Source organism: Apodemus sylvaticus, chromosome 3 (genome assembly GCF_947179515.1).
Source record: "Apodemus sylvaticus chromosome 3, mApoSyl1.1, whole genome shotgun sequence".
NCBI lineage: Eukaryota > Metazoa > Chordata > Mammalia > Rodentia > Muridae > Apodemus > Apodemus sylvaticus.
Window position 1 is genome coordinate 140,813,415 of NC_067474.1, and position 12,438 is coordinate 140,825,852.

General features: G+C 46.3%; 1 protein-coding gene across 1 annotated transcript; it reads left to right on the top strand.

Annotated features, from left to right (window-relative positions):
• Positions 1 to 2,005: 2,005 nt before the first annotated feature.
• Positions 2,006 to 5,825, top strand: Tmem35b (transmembrane protein 35B). Its single transcript, XM_052177413.1, has 3 exons — positions 2,006 to 2,149; positions 3,766 to 3,946; positions 4,981 to 5,825. Exons 1-3 carry the CDS (start codon positions 2,018 to 2,020, stop codon positions 5,154 to 5,156), a joined length of 489 nt encoding a protein of 162 aa, XP_052033373.1. The 5' UTR covers positions 2,006 to 2,017; the 3' UTR covers positions 5,157 to 5,825.
• Positions 5,826 to 12,438: the final 6,613 nt, after the last annotated feature.

Genomic DNA, 12,438 nt, shown 5'->3' on the forward strand with positions numbered 1-12,438 from the left:
CTTTGTTGTAGAGGGATTTAAGAATTGTGGAACTGAGCATAATTATATATAATTTTAATAACACGAAGGAGAAAGTGTAACCTTTATGTTGGTGATTGTTCTTGGAGTTTCAGAGGAAACGTCTTGTTTACGGAGTTCCCCAAGAGACCTGGCCAACCCACTTGTCCCAGTAAGAGGTGAGCAGTGAAGGCCGAGCGAGACTGGGCTGGGAAGAACAGATTGTGATTCACTGACCCCACCTCAGCAGTTTTTGTTTCGTTTTGTTTTGTTTTGTTTAAGACAGTCTCTATGGATAGCCCTAGCTATCCTGGAACTCATGTCAACCAGGCTAGCCTAGAACTCAGAGACCCGACTGCCTGCCTCTGCTTGCTCCCTGCTGGGACTAAAGGTGTCCCACACAGCCGCCTTAGTTTGAAGGACTGACTGGGACTTTGAACTATCATAGAAAAAGGGAACAGCGGAAAGTTGGGTGCCTGACATCCAGTCTTCTTGGTAAGGACAGTAGTCTGATTGATCATGTTTTCAGCTCTGGTTCTGAAAGGGTTCTGGAGAAGTTCCCACTGTCAGGCTTTAGTTTGGTTTTCATCATCATCATGGCATTCGCCTCATTTAAGAGGTGATCTGTGCTGCCAGGCTCCCTGGTGCTTGGAGGTAGCTGTGGTTCTTCACTGTGCATTGTTTGTGGGTCAGTTCTGTCTTTCCTAGAATCTGAGGTTATCACAGGAGAAAGTGACTGGGCGGGGGGTAATGTGACAAAATAGAGTTAAGTTAGGCCAGTGACCAGTACCTTCCTGCACGACCAAGTAGGCAGGTACACTTTAAAAACGAGCAGTTTTAGTGACCAGCCATGTTGCCAACCCTCAGAGAGTTATGTGTAGACGGAAAATAGGTGGCCAGTAAGCGTGGCCAGCAGGAGTCTGAGGCCACCATTTAGGACTTCTTTTGGACCTCTAGACCGGGGCTTGGGAATTTTTTTTTCTTCAGGTTTTAATTGGAGATTGGGCTTTGCAGTATAGTCCTCGCTGGCCTAGGTCTTGCTGTGCAGTCCATGCTGGCATTCACGTCCTGGGAGTCCTCAGGCTTCATCCTCGGTAGTGTGGGAATTACAGGCGCATCATGCTTGGCTGTAGCCAACTTTTATGAAAGGTCAGATAGTATTCAGAGGCTCAGCCATAGAAGGTATACAAACGTATGCAGGTCACACTTTTACCCTTGTACCCTGAGGTGTTAGTTTTTTTTTTTTAAGATTTATTTATTTATTATTATGTGTAATCACACTGTAGATGTCTTCAGACACAGCAGAAGAGGGCTTCAGATCTCATAGATGGTTGTGAGCCACCATGTGGTTGCTGAAATTTGAACTCAGGACCTTCGGAAGAGCAGTCCATGCTCTTAACTGCTGAGCCATCTCTCCAGCCCGAGGTGTTAGTTTTATATAATTTTCAATGGTTGTGAAAATTATTTGAACATTGCTTAATCATTTTTAGAATTTCATTATTTTCCTTTTGGGTGTGTGTTAAAAAACTGGACAACTGGAAAAAAATTGGTCCTCTGTTTGCCAGTGCAGGCAAGTAAGGGATTCTTTAAATATCTTTCTCATTTTTCTTTCAGTTGAACAATGGGAGAGGCAGGTATTTTAGGCATAGGTGGACAGAAAAACTTAGTTACTGCTTTAATGCTCATTAATTGTAGGGTTCACTGATTCACAAGTAACTTTCTGAAGGCCATTGTGCAATTTCCATACAGATGTAAACCCAATTACACATGTGGTTGCATGGTGTCAGATTCCTCCAGCGCAGGTGGGCTTGAAGGCCGGGTCACGTGGAGATGCTGCCGCGCGCGCGCGCGCGCGCACGCGCACACACACACACACACACACACACACTCCATAACAGTGTGAGGAGAGGCCTCAGTAGGCGGGTCTTAGTGGAGGTGGCCATCAGTGGGCGGGGCTAGAAGTTGGGCGTAACCGGGTGGGCGGGGCGGGGTGACTGTTGGTCTTCCGGGTAGGGAGGAAATGTTGTCTAGGAAGCCGCGCGCTGCTATGCTACTCTGGCTAAGCGTGTTGCGAGTTCTGCTCGGCGTCTTCTTCGCGCTCACCGGGGCTGCCAAGCTCTTTCAGGTCTCAGCCCCCGTGTCACAACAGATGGTGAGCGGCACTCGGTTCCCGGGGGCTGCATGCCTTCGGGCTCGAGGGCGCCTGGGCCTTCCCTCCAGTTTTCTACATCTTCTCTAGGTGGGAGGGGACGGGACTTTCACTTCTGGCCGATCGTGTTGTTCCTGGGTCATTTTAGAGCTGGAGAAGTGATGGGACTCAGGAGGTCCGGGAAGACAAAGGGAAAAAGTGACCTAGCACCCTGCTGCATCCCACACTCACCACCCATTGTTCCAGGCTGGGGAGGCAGAATTTTACTTTATTTGGTTTTTGTTTGTTTGTTTGTTTGAACTGGTTTCCTGACTATGTAGTTCTGGCTGGCTGATCGGAACTCACTCTATATAGTGACTGGCCTCCTGGCCACCTAACTTGTCAGAGATCCACCTACCCCTGCCTCCCCCCCCCCCCCCAGTACTACTGGAATTAAAGGCTTGCACTACCTTAGAAATCTTTTTTAAGCTTGGAAACTAGCCATGAAGGTAAAATGTAATTTGCCCAAACGTGACACAGCTAGTCAAACAAGGCCCAAAGTAGACGAATCTGACTTGTACTCCTCAGTGTCCCGTGGGGCCTGGGAGGGAAGCACAGACGGCACTGACTGTAATTCCTTTTCCTGAGGAGGCCCACCAGCACAGACCCCCAGAGAAGCCAGACTCTGTGGAAGACCTCTGTTGCCTCCTCCCAAGCCTGCATACGACTGTGCTTCTCTTCCTCCTCCTCTTCCTCCTTCTTTCTTCTCTTCCTCTTCTTCCTTTCCTCTTTCTTCTTCTCCTCTCCTCCCCCCCTCCTCCTCTTCCTCCTCCTTTTTTCTTCTCTTTTTTCTTCTTCCCTAAAATGGTGGGGTCTTTGGGATAGATATGGTAAAAGCCAGACAGCTTAAACTCTCTGCAGGTGCATCTCAGGTGCGGCCCGTGGGCCACATATACTCCAGGATAGCTGTCGCTGTAGCCCAACACAAAATCGTAAATTTAAAACACGTGCTTTTTTCCCCCTGTCAAGTCATCTGTGGGGTTCTGGAGCAACTCTGTAGATGACAGCATGGAGCTTCCTCCCTGGAGGCCGGAGGAGGAGAGGCAGGGCTGCTGCTGGACCAGAGGAAACAATCCTGAGGGTGGAGCTAGCCCAGGGAAGGGGCTGAGTACGCTGTGTCACCTTACACCCCCTCAGCTGTTTCTGTGTCTGCCACAGTGGGACCAGGGCCTGCATAGAAGATGGAAAGTGTCAGTCGTTCTCTAAAGAGTCTTTCCATCCCTGCAAATATTCAGAGAGAAGAGTATCCGCAGCCTTCCCCAGGCGCTGGCCCTAGGTGGGAAAGTCCAAGCCCTGTTCCCTTCTCCTGGGATTTGAGCTGGGTTATTATCTGTTGAGAGGTCTGGCGAGGACATAAAACCATCTCTACACCTGAAGCACATGGGCATGTCTGTTCCTAATTTCAAAAGTCAGCCTCATAGGGTAGCCCCCTCCTTACCAGGCTCTTAAACCAAGATCTGGCCTCTACTAATAGTAGTTTTATTAGGGGAGTCGGTTACAGGCAGAGGAGGTCTCTGTGGTGCCTTCAGGCACTGCATCTTCTGACGACTAGTACTGACGGGTGTTCCTACCACTCGTAGAAAGCCTTGTTCGAGCAGTTTGCTGAGGTGTTTCCATTGGTGGTGTTCGGCTACCAGCCAGATCCTATAAGCTACCAAACAGCTGTGGGCTGGCTGGAACTGCTGGCTGGGTTGTTGCTGGTCGTGGGTCCACCTGTGCTACAAGAGATCAGTAACGTGCTCTTGATCCTACTCATGATGGGTAAGGGGGCAACCGGGGTCTCCTGGGGATGATAGAAAAAAAATCTGTTTTTCCTTATGCTGTCCTCTCTTTTCTGGGACTGGGAACACTTCCTGCTCTGCCATAGCTTCCATAATCTTAAGACTAGGAGTTTTTGCCAGGTGGTGGTGGCACATGCCTTTAATCCTAGCACTCTGGGAGGCAGAGGCAGGTGGATTTCTGAGTTCGAGGCCAGCCTGGTCTACAGAGTGAGTTCCAGGACAGCCAGGGCTACACAGAGAAACCCTGTCTCGAAACAAACAAACAAACAAACAAAAGACTAGGAGTGTTTGAAATGCCTCATACCATAGCCTGGCCACTATAACACTGTCACATACTTTCCCCATCATGTCTGTGGTGGCACAGTGTTCCAGTGTAAGCATGTAGCATGATCTCAAGAGCTCCTGCTCTCTGATCAATGCTCACTCCTGGAGGGTGTGGAATAGCAGCTGCCACTTAATGTATAATGTGTCTTGTGGGTGTTGGAGCAGCCAGCAGGAAAGCTGGAGTCCCTTGACCGGAGAGGCAGAGACTTTCTCTAGAAGACACTTTCTCAGGAGTGCCACCAACAAGAAACGCCTGTGTACAGACAGGACAGCTGCAGCAGCAAAGAAAGGCTAGACGTCCTTGTGCTGACTTGCATGCTCTGGCCAGTGTCATGTTATTGCTACTAAAACATTTTTTCCACTTGTAAAGCTTTCCTCATTTTCAGATCATTACCACACTTTGTCCTCAAGCCCCTGGGCCCCATTTTGAATCTCTCAGTAGATTTAGGATTATTAAGAACTAGTAGAGGGAAAGTTAGTTTCCACATTCCCATCTTCCCACTTTGATTCTCCCTACCCCAGGGCATACATTAGCTCAAGAGGCTTCTCTTTCTTTCTCCTGCTTCCTGGAAGAGGTGTAGAGGGGTGATTAATTGGGGGGTGGAGAGTGGGGCTTGAGCTGGAATGAGTTAGCCTGGGCTGGGATACCTCAGTTTTTGGATTTCCTGGGTGACTTCCTTTCTGTTCTAGGGGCTGTCTTCACCTTGGTGGTTCTGAAAGAGTCATTGACTACTTACATCCCAGCTGTTGTCTGTTTGGGGCTCCTGCTGGTGCTGGATTCCTGCCAGTTCTTAACTCGAACTAAGGGAGCAGTCAAACACCCTAGCAAGAAGATTCCTGGTGCACGTGGGAACCGTAGGAGTTGAGTCTTCATGCCATGCAGTTACCACGACAGGAGCAGTCACGCACCCTGTCTACTACTCTGTTAGGTCCACAGTCGTTCAGAGTAAAAGAGATATCTTGTCTCGGCCCCAGTCTCCCCTAATAACTCTGCTGCTCTGTTCTGATGGCAGCATTAACGTTCTTGTCATGTGGAAACAGGAAGTAAGCAGGAAAGAAGCTAAAACCACTCCAAATTCTCATTCCACAAATGATCATCTCAATGTTCTGGTGTGACTGTGCCTCTCCACTTTTTCTAAGATTATATACAAATACATATTTTTTTCATAAAATGACACATAGCCTATTGTATAGCAACAGTATAGCCTATTGCCCACTGTTAAGCTCCAGAGTTCTTTGACATTACTCGTGTTTTTACTTCATCAATGCCCATGGCTTATACTCTGTTCATCCAGCTGAGGATGAAGAGGTGGCTGAAGTGTAGGAGCACTTGCTGCTTTTGCAAAGGACTGGGGTTCAGTTCCCAGCATCGTCCTGGCGGCTCACAGCTCTCTACGTCTGGTTTCACAGGATCCGACACCCTCTTCTGGCCTGTTGGAGCACCAGACATGCACATGGCACACAGACACACACACACACACAGACACACACGAAAGCAAAACACTTATGCACATAAAATAAAAGTTTTTAAAGTACTTAGTCTACTTCCTCCTGTCTATGAGAAATATCTAGGTTGTTCGTGTGTGTGTGTGTGTGTGTGTGTGTGTGTGTGTGTGTGTGTGTGAATGCATGGATGTAGGGGAGGTGTGTGTGTATGTGTTTATGGGAGATGTGTCTTTGTGTGTGTGTGTTTGTAGAATTCACAATAAATGACCTCTGAATATTTATTTCCTTTTCCCAGGAAGTAAGCGAGCTGTTTCAAAAAGCATACACATCTAAGGCATGCTTTAAAATGCACAGGTTCACACTGCAGATTGTGTCTGATATCTGCCTATGCTTACTTGGGTCCCATGAGAGACTTCTTGCCATTTCTCTTTATTTTGCACTTGCGGTGCCAATAGGCACCTGCTGAAATGGTGAGGTGTAGCATTTAATCTAGTGTCCCTTAACACCTGAGTGGAGGTTGGGGGATGGCAGTTCCTGGTAACACTCAATGGCTCTGCAGTCTCTGAATCCAGTTGTTTTAGGGGTGGGGGGTGATAAAGGGGAGAGAGAAAGGAAGGGGGCAAGTGCTCATGGGAAAAATGTTAGGGCACCTTGGGTCATGCCCCCAGACCCTCTTCCTGAGTCCTCTGGATTCTTTTTGGGAAGTGATGCTTCTTCAATGAGGGAACGTAGTGAAGAAAAAGAATTTATGTTTTGCAGTTCTGGGGCCTGAACTCGCAGCAACACACACCATAGGCAAGCACCCTTCTGAGCCTCACCTCTAGTTGTCTCTATTCTGAGACAAGTTGCCTAGGCTGACCTTGAACTTTGTAGGCTGATCTTGAGCAAGGCTTGTGCTTGGATCCTCCAGCCTCAGTCTCTCCAGCAGCTGGGATTACAGGCCTGCACTGGGGCTAGCTGGAGTTTATGCACATTCTAGCTACCTGCCTAGAGGATGTTTTTTGGGCATAGGAATTTAGCTTTTGGGAACACAGGCGAAAGTTTGGTAGTCTACTTCATGTCCAGTGCTGAAAGGTAGTTTCTGCTCTGCCCTCACTTGCATGAGCCTCGGGCACGCTGACGTTCTTAGTTGGATCTTCTTGTGTCTGAAAGCACAGTGGTGCGCTTCACTTACAACAAGGGTATAAAGGTCAATGGACAGACAGTTCATAAATTATGTGATAGTGTCATAGCAGGGGACTGATAGGTGATTCTGGATAAGGGTGATTACCACCAAGCCTGATGACCTGTTTCATCCAGGACCTGCATAGTGGGAAAATAGAACCAACTCTGGAAGATTGTCCTCTGACCCTCAAATGAGTACTCCAGTGGTACACTCATTCTGTCTGTCTGTCTGTCTGCCTGTCTCACCCTCCCCTTCCCCCACCTCCTTTGGGTCCAGAGATAATTTAATTTCAGCATTGGTTAACTGGGATACTAAATGAAGGCATCAAGGGCCAATATTCATTCTTTCCCTTTATTGGCTACTGCCCTCAGAATTGCAAAATAGCTGCAGTTGCTCCGGGTGGTATATTTGCACATGATATCCAAGGGTAAGTAGAGAATGGAAAGTTTTCCGAAAACCCCCAGATCATCCCTTATATCTAACTGCTCAGAATGAAGTTACATGTCCATCCTTAAACCAACCACTGATGAGGAGGAATGGAATTCCCAGGATGGACTGAGACTGTCTAAACTCTGCTCATGCTCTTCACTAAGAAGGGAGGGATAATGGTGTGTGCTTTTTCCTGGTTTATTTATGGAACAGTGAAAATGAAAGTAAACAGCTTGGTACAAAAGTGCCCATTAAATGCTGTTATTGAATCTCTGTCTGTCCTACCAATGAGAATATGGGTCTGGAAAGACTGTGTTTGTCAGAACTAGAACTAAGACCTGATTGGTTCCAGAAACCATGTTTTCCCAATGTTTCCCCAGCCAAGAAGAAAATTTACAGGCACGAGACCAGGGATGACCTACAATGTGATCAACTATCTCCCTACTTTCCAGAAATGGCAAGATGCAGGAACACTTTAAAACCCATTGAAGCAGAGCCTGGAGCCCCTGGGGTCCCAACCTCTTTACTTAATCTCTTCCAGGATGACACACCCAAACTGTCTCCAGCCAGTATGCCCGAGTAAAAAAACCTCTTGCACTGGCAGTGAGGGAATCTTATTTACTAAGGCTGACAGGTAACAATGGACTCCAAAGCATGGTGGGGCTGGCCCAGCACCATAGGATAGGCAGGAGCATTGGAAGAATGGACTGCGATGGTAGCGACTGTGATCGATCAACAGCAATCCTGAGCCCAGCAGTGCCTGAGGAACTGAAGGAACCCAGCTTCAGAGAACCGTATCAGAAGTCTAAGACAACTTGGTACAACTTCCAGCTGTCTCACTTCCTCTTGCCCCAGAAGACCTGACAGGACCCCTACAAATCCAGCATGCAGCTGTCACACACCAGTTGTTGAGCCTATATTTTCCATGTCATTCTGGGATTGACTAGAAAGGTCTGGGAATGTGTGAGTGAAGGGATTCAATTCATTCTCAACCTTTTAAAAAATGTCTGTTGTGGAGACATTTTTTTCTCTGTGTAACCCTGGCTGTTGTAGCATTCACTCTGTACACCAGACTGGCCTCAGTCACTGAACTAACAGAGATCTCCCTGTCTCTGACTCCCAAGGACTGGGACTAAAGTCATCTGCCACCAACACCTTTAGCCTCAACTTCTTACAGCCAAGAATTCAGAGCAAGCTCTAGCAACTAGACCATCAAGAGAAGGGAGTAATCTAATGGCATGATAGCAAGAGGTTTAGGGTGGGATGTCTAGGGACTAGAGCCAACGTAGACAGAGATGACTTTGTCCTAGGAAGGGCAGGCACCTGAGAATACAGATTTCAACACCAGAAGAAACTGAGTTTGGGAACTGAAAATATATGCAAGTGTCAAAAACAGCAAGAAGACGCTGGCTTATGCACTTCTGCCCCTTAAGGAGAGGGTGAGACACTACCCAGGTATTTTTCTGCTGTGTGTGGAGTGCTTGTGTGGGTGTATGCATTTTTCTGTGCACTGCCTAGAAGGGACAGAGGCTAAGTTATGAAGTCTCTTCCCAGTGTCAGCCAAGACTCAGGTTTTTACTTGTTCTCTCATCAAATATCCCCATGGGGTAGTGAAACCTCCATTTTACAGCAGCAAAGACAGGTTCAGTGAGGTTGAGAAGTTAGCCCAGGGCCTCATGGCAAATAAACACTGTGTGGCCAAATCCCCAAGCCTGTGCCCTTCCTGCTGCTGCTTCTTCCTCCTCCTCTTCTTCCTCTTCCCCCTCCTCCTCCCCCTTCTCTCCCTCTTCCCCCCCCTCCTCCTCCTCCCCCCTCCTCCTCTCCCTCCTCCTTCCTCCCCCCTCCTCTTCCTTTCTTTAGGTTGTTCAAGACAAGGGTTCTCTGTGTAGCCCTGACTGTCCTGGAACTCACTCTGTGGACCAGGCTGGCCTTGAACTTGAGATCCTTCTGCCTCTGCCTCTCATGCTGGGTTCTCTATTGCCTAGTCCAGAATTAACTCTTAAAGGGAAACCTTTCTTACCAACATGCCATGCAGGCACATGCTCACGCTCACAAAACTGGATCCAGTTTGATGGCTCCTTCATTGTTCTTTCTCACAACTGTAATTAAGCCATTAACTGGGTAATAGAATTTTTTTCTTTTTTCTCTCTTGTCAGAATGTATTTATGCCAATCCATAAAGAATTACCATTTTTTGTGGGTTCCCAAATGTTGGATATTGACAATTGCATTTTAATTTAATTCAACCTAATAAATCCCATGTTTATTTTGCTCAGTATATTATTTCCTATGCATCATTCTGTGTCTTGCACACAGGAAGAATTTAGTTTTAGAGGAGTGAATGAAATCTGCATATCATTCATTTTAAAACTTTTTAAAAAAAAGATTATTTTTATTTATTTATTTGAGTACACTGTCACTGTCTTCAGACACACACCAGAAGAGGGCGTCAGATCCCTCCAAGCCCCGAGTCCTAAGTTTTAAAATGATGGGCTGGTTAAGAGCACTGACTGCTCTTCCCAAGGTTCTGAGTTCAAATTCCACAACCACATGGTGGCTCACAACTATCTGTAAGGAGATCTGACACCCTCTTCTGGAGTGTCTGAAGACAGCTACAGTGTACTTACATATAATAAATAAATAAATCTCCAAAACAAAACAAAACTTAGGACTCAGACATACTGGTGTCTAGTAACTTCCCTTCAGGCACTCTGGGATTCTATAAGCTTGTATTTCTCTGGTTCATTTCTGACTCAGAGTTAGGATTGTTTCCTCTCACTGTCGCTGGATACTGGCAACTCTGCCATCATTTCCACCATGTGAGACTCTTGTGGCAAGTCTTGGTGGTAATCAAGCTGGAGTTCTGTCCTGACATTAGCTCGGACAGAGATTGGCCAGGCAAGCTGCGTTCAGCTTCAGCTGACCAGAGATTTTCTCAGGGTGCAGATTCCTATCGATAGCTCTGGCTATAAAGAACTCCCTCTTTCTGTGTTCAGATATGGGCCCTTTCACTGAGTTGACCTTCTACTGATAAATTCAGGAAGTTCCATCTTTCCTTTTTGATAAATTGCCCTCTCATTGGTCTCTTGTTTCATTATTAACTTGCTTCTTTATTTTTAAAATAAAAATATTTTTGTTATTTTTATTATTTGGTTTTAAAATAATGTATAAAAATACATATAAAGAAAATGCAAAGCAACAGAGAAAAATGTAAAGTACAAAAAAAAAGGTCCGTCAGTGGTAGCCAAGGTTTGCAGTTTATGCGTGTGCATGTGTTTTCCCAAATGTCTGTCACTTCAATCAAATGCACAGGATCAATTTTTATCAGAAGGCTATACACAGGATAGCATCGCAACACTCTTCGGTAATGTGCTTTCAAGTTATCTTGTGCAGCTCTCCAATACCTGCACATGTGCAGCCTGAACTTTTCATTATACTCCTAGTTTGCTCAGTTGGTGCCTGCGGATGAATGCCCCAGGATGAACAATTGTTTCCATTATTTTACTGTTAGGAGCGAGGCTGCAACTGATGTTCTTGCTCATGAACCTCTGCATATTTGTGAATTTATAGAATGAATTCCTGGCTGGGAAATTGCTGTGTGACACAGTGTGTGTGTGTGTTTGTGTGTGTGTGTGTGTGTGTGTGTGAGTGTGTGTGAGTTGAATTGTTTAATGACATCACTATCCAAAACAAGGCACTCATAATCACTGCCCCACCACCAGGACGCAGCAGTCCTTGCACTGCTGAGGGTCCACACCAGGTGGACTCCTGCCTTCTTCATCAGTGCTGTGTTAACTTTCCGTTACTGTATCAAATACCTGGGGCTGGAGATATCACCGCGTGATAGAACACACTTGCCTAGGATGCACAAGGCCTTACGTTCCATCTTCAGCACAGAAAACAAAACAAAAAGAAACAAGAATCGGGAATACTTGAAAGAATAAGTTTATAAGGGCAAAACATTTATTTTGACTTAAACTTTTAGGAGTTTTGTCCCGTGAGTCATTTGACACCTGTCTTAGTCAGGGTTTCTATTCCTGCACAAACATCATGACCAAGAAGCAAGTTGGGGAGGAAAGGGTTTATTGAGCTTACACTTCCATGTTGCAGTTCATCACTAAAGGAAGTCAGGACTGGAACTCAAGCAGATCAGGAAGCAGGAGCTGATGCAGAGGCCATGGAGGGATGTTTCTTACTGGCTTGCTTCCCCTGGCTTGCTCAGCCTGCTCTCTTATAGAACCCAAGAGCACCAGCCCGAAGGTGGTACCACCCATAAGGGGCCTTCCCCACTTGATCACTAATTGAGAAAATGCCCCACAGCTGGATCTCATGGAGGCACTTCCCCAACTGAAGCTCCTTTCTCTGTGATAACTCCAGCCTGTGTCAAGTTGACATACAAAACTAGTCAGTACAGCATCCTAGCACTGAGGGCTGTGGACAGACGGTATAACATGGAGGAGCATGCGACAAAATAAAGCCACTCAACTCATGGCCAGGAAACTAAACAGAACCCAGAAGACAGACACCAGGGTCTCCTACTCCCCTTCAAGGGCACATCCGATAACCTAAAGACCTTCCTCTCTCCCTCCCTCCCTCCCTTTCTTCCTTCCTTCCTTCCCTTCCTTTCTTTCTTCCTTTCTTTCTTTCTTTCTTTCTTTCTTTCTTTCTTTCTTTCTTTCTTTCTTTCTTTCTTTCTTTCTTTCTTTCTTCCTTCCTTTCTTTCTTTCCTTCCTTCCTTCTTTCTTCCTTCTTTCTTCCTTTTCCTTCTTTCTTTCCTTCCTTCCTTCTTTCTTTCTTTCCTTCCTTCTTTCTTCCTTCTTTCTTTCTTCCTTCTTTCCTTCTTTCCTTCTTTCTTTCTTTCTTTCTTTCTTTCTTTCTTTCTTTCTTTCTTTCTTTCTTTCTTCCTTCCTTCCTTCCTTCCTTCCTTCCTTCCTTCCTTCCTTGCCTTTTTCCTTCCTTGCCTTTTTCCTTCCTTCCTTCCTTCCTTTCAACAGACTAAATTCATTTATTTTTCTTGTATAAAAACCCTTATGTGGTAGCCACAGCTGGAGCCTGGGTCCTCTGAACAGAGACTCTGGTGTGCGTTTTCATGAGATGATCAGTGAATTC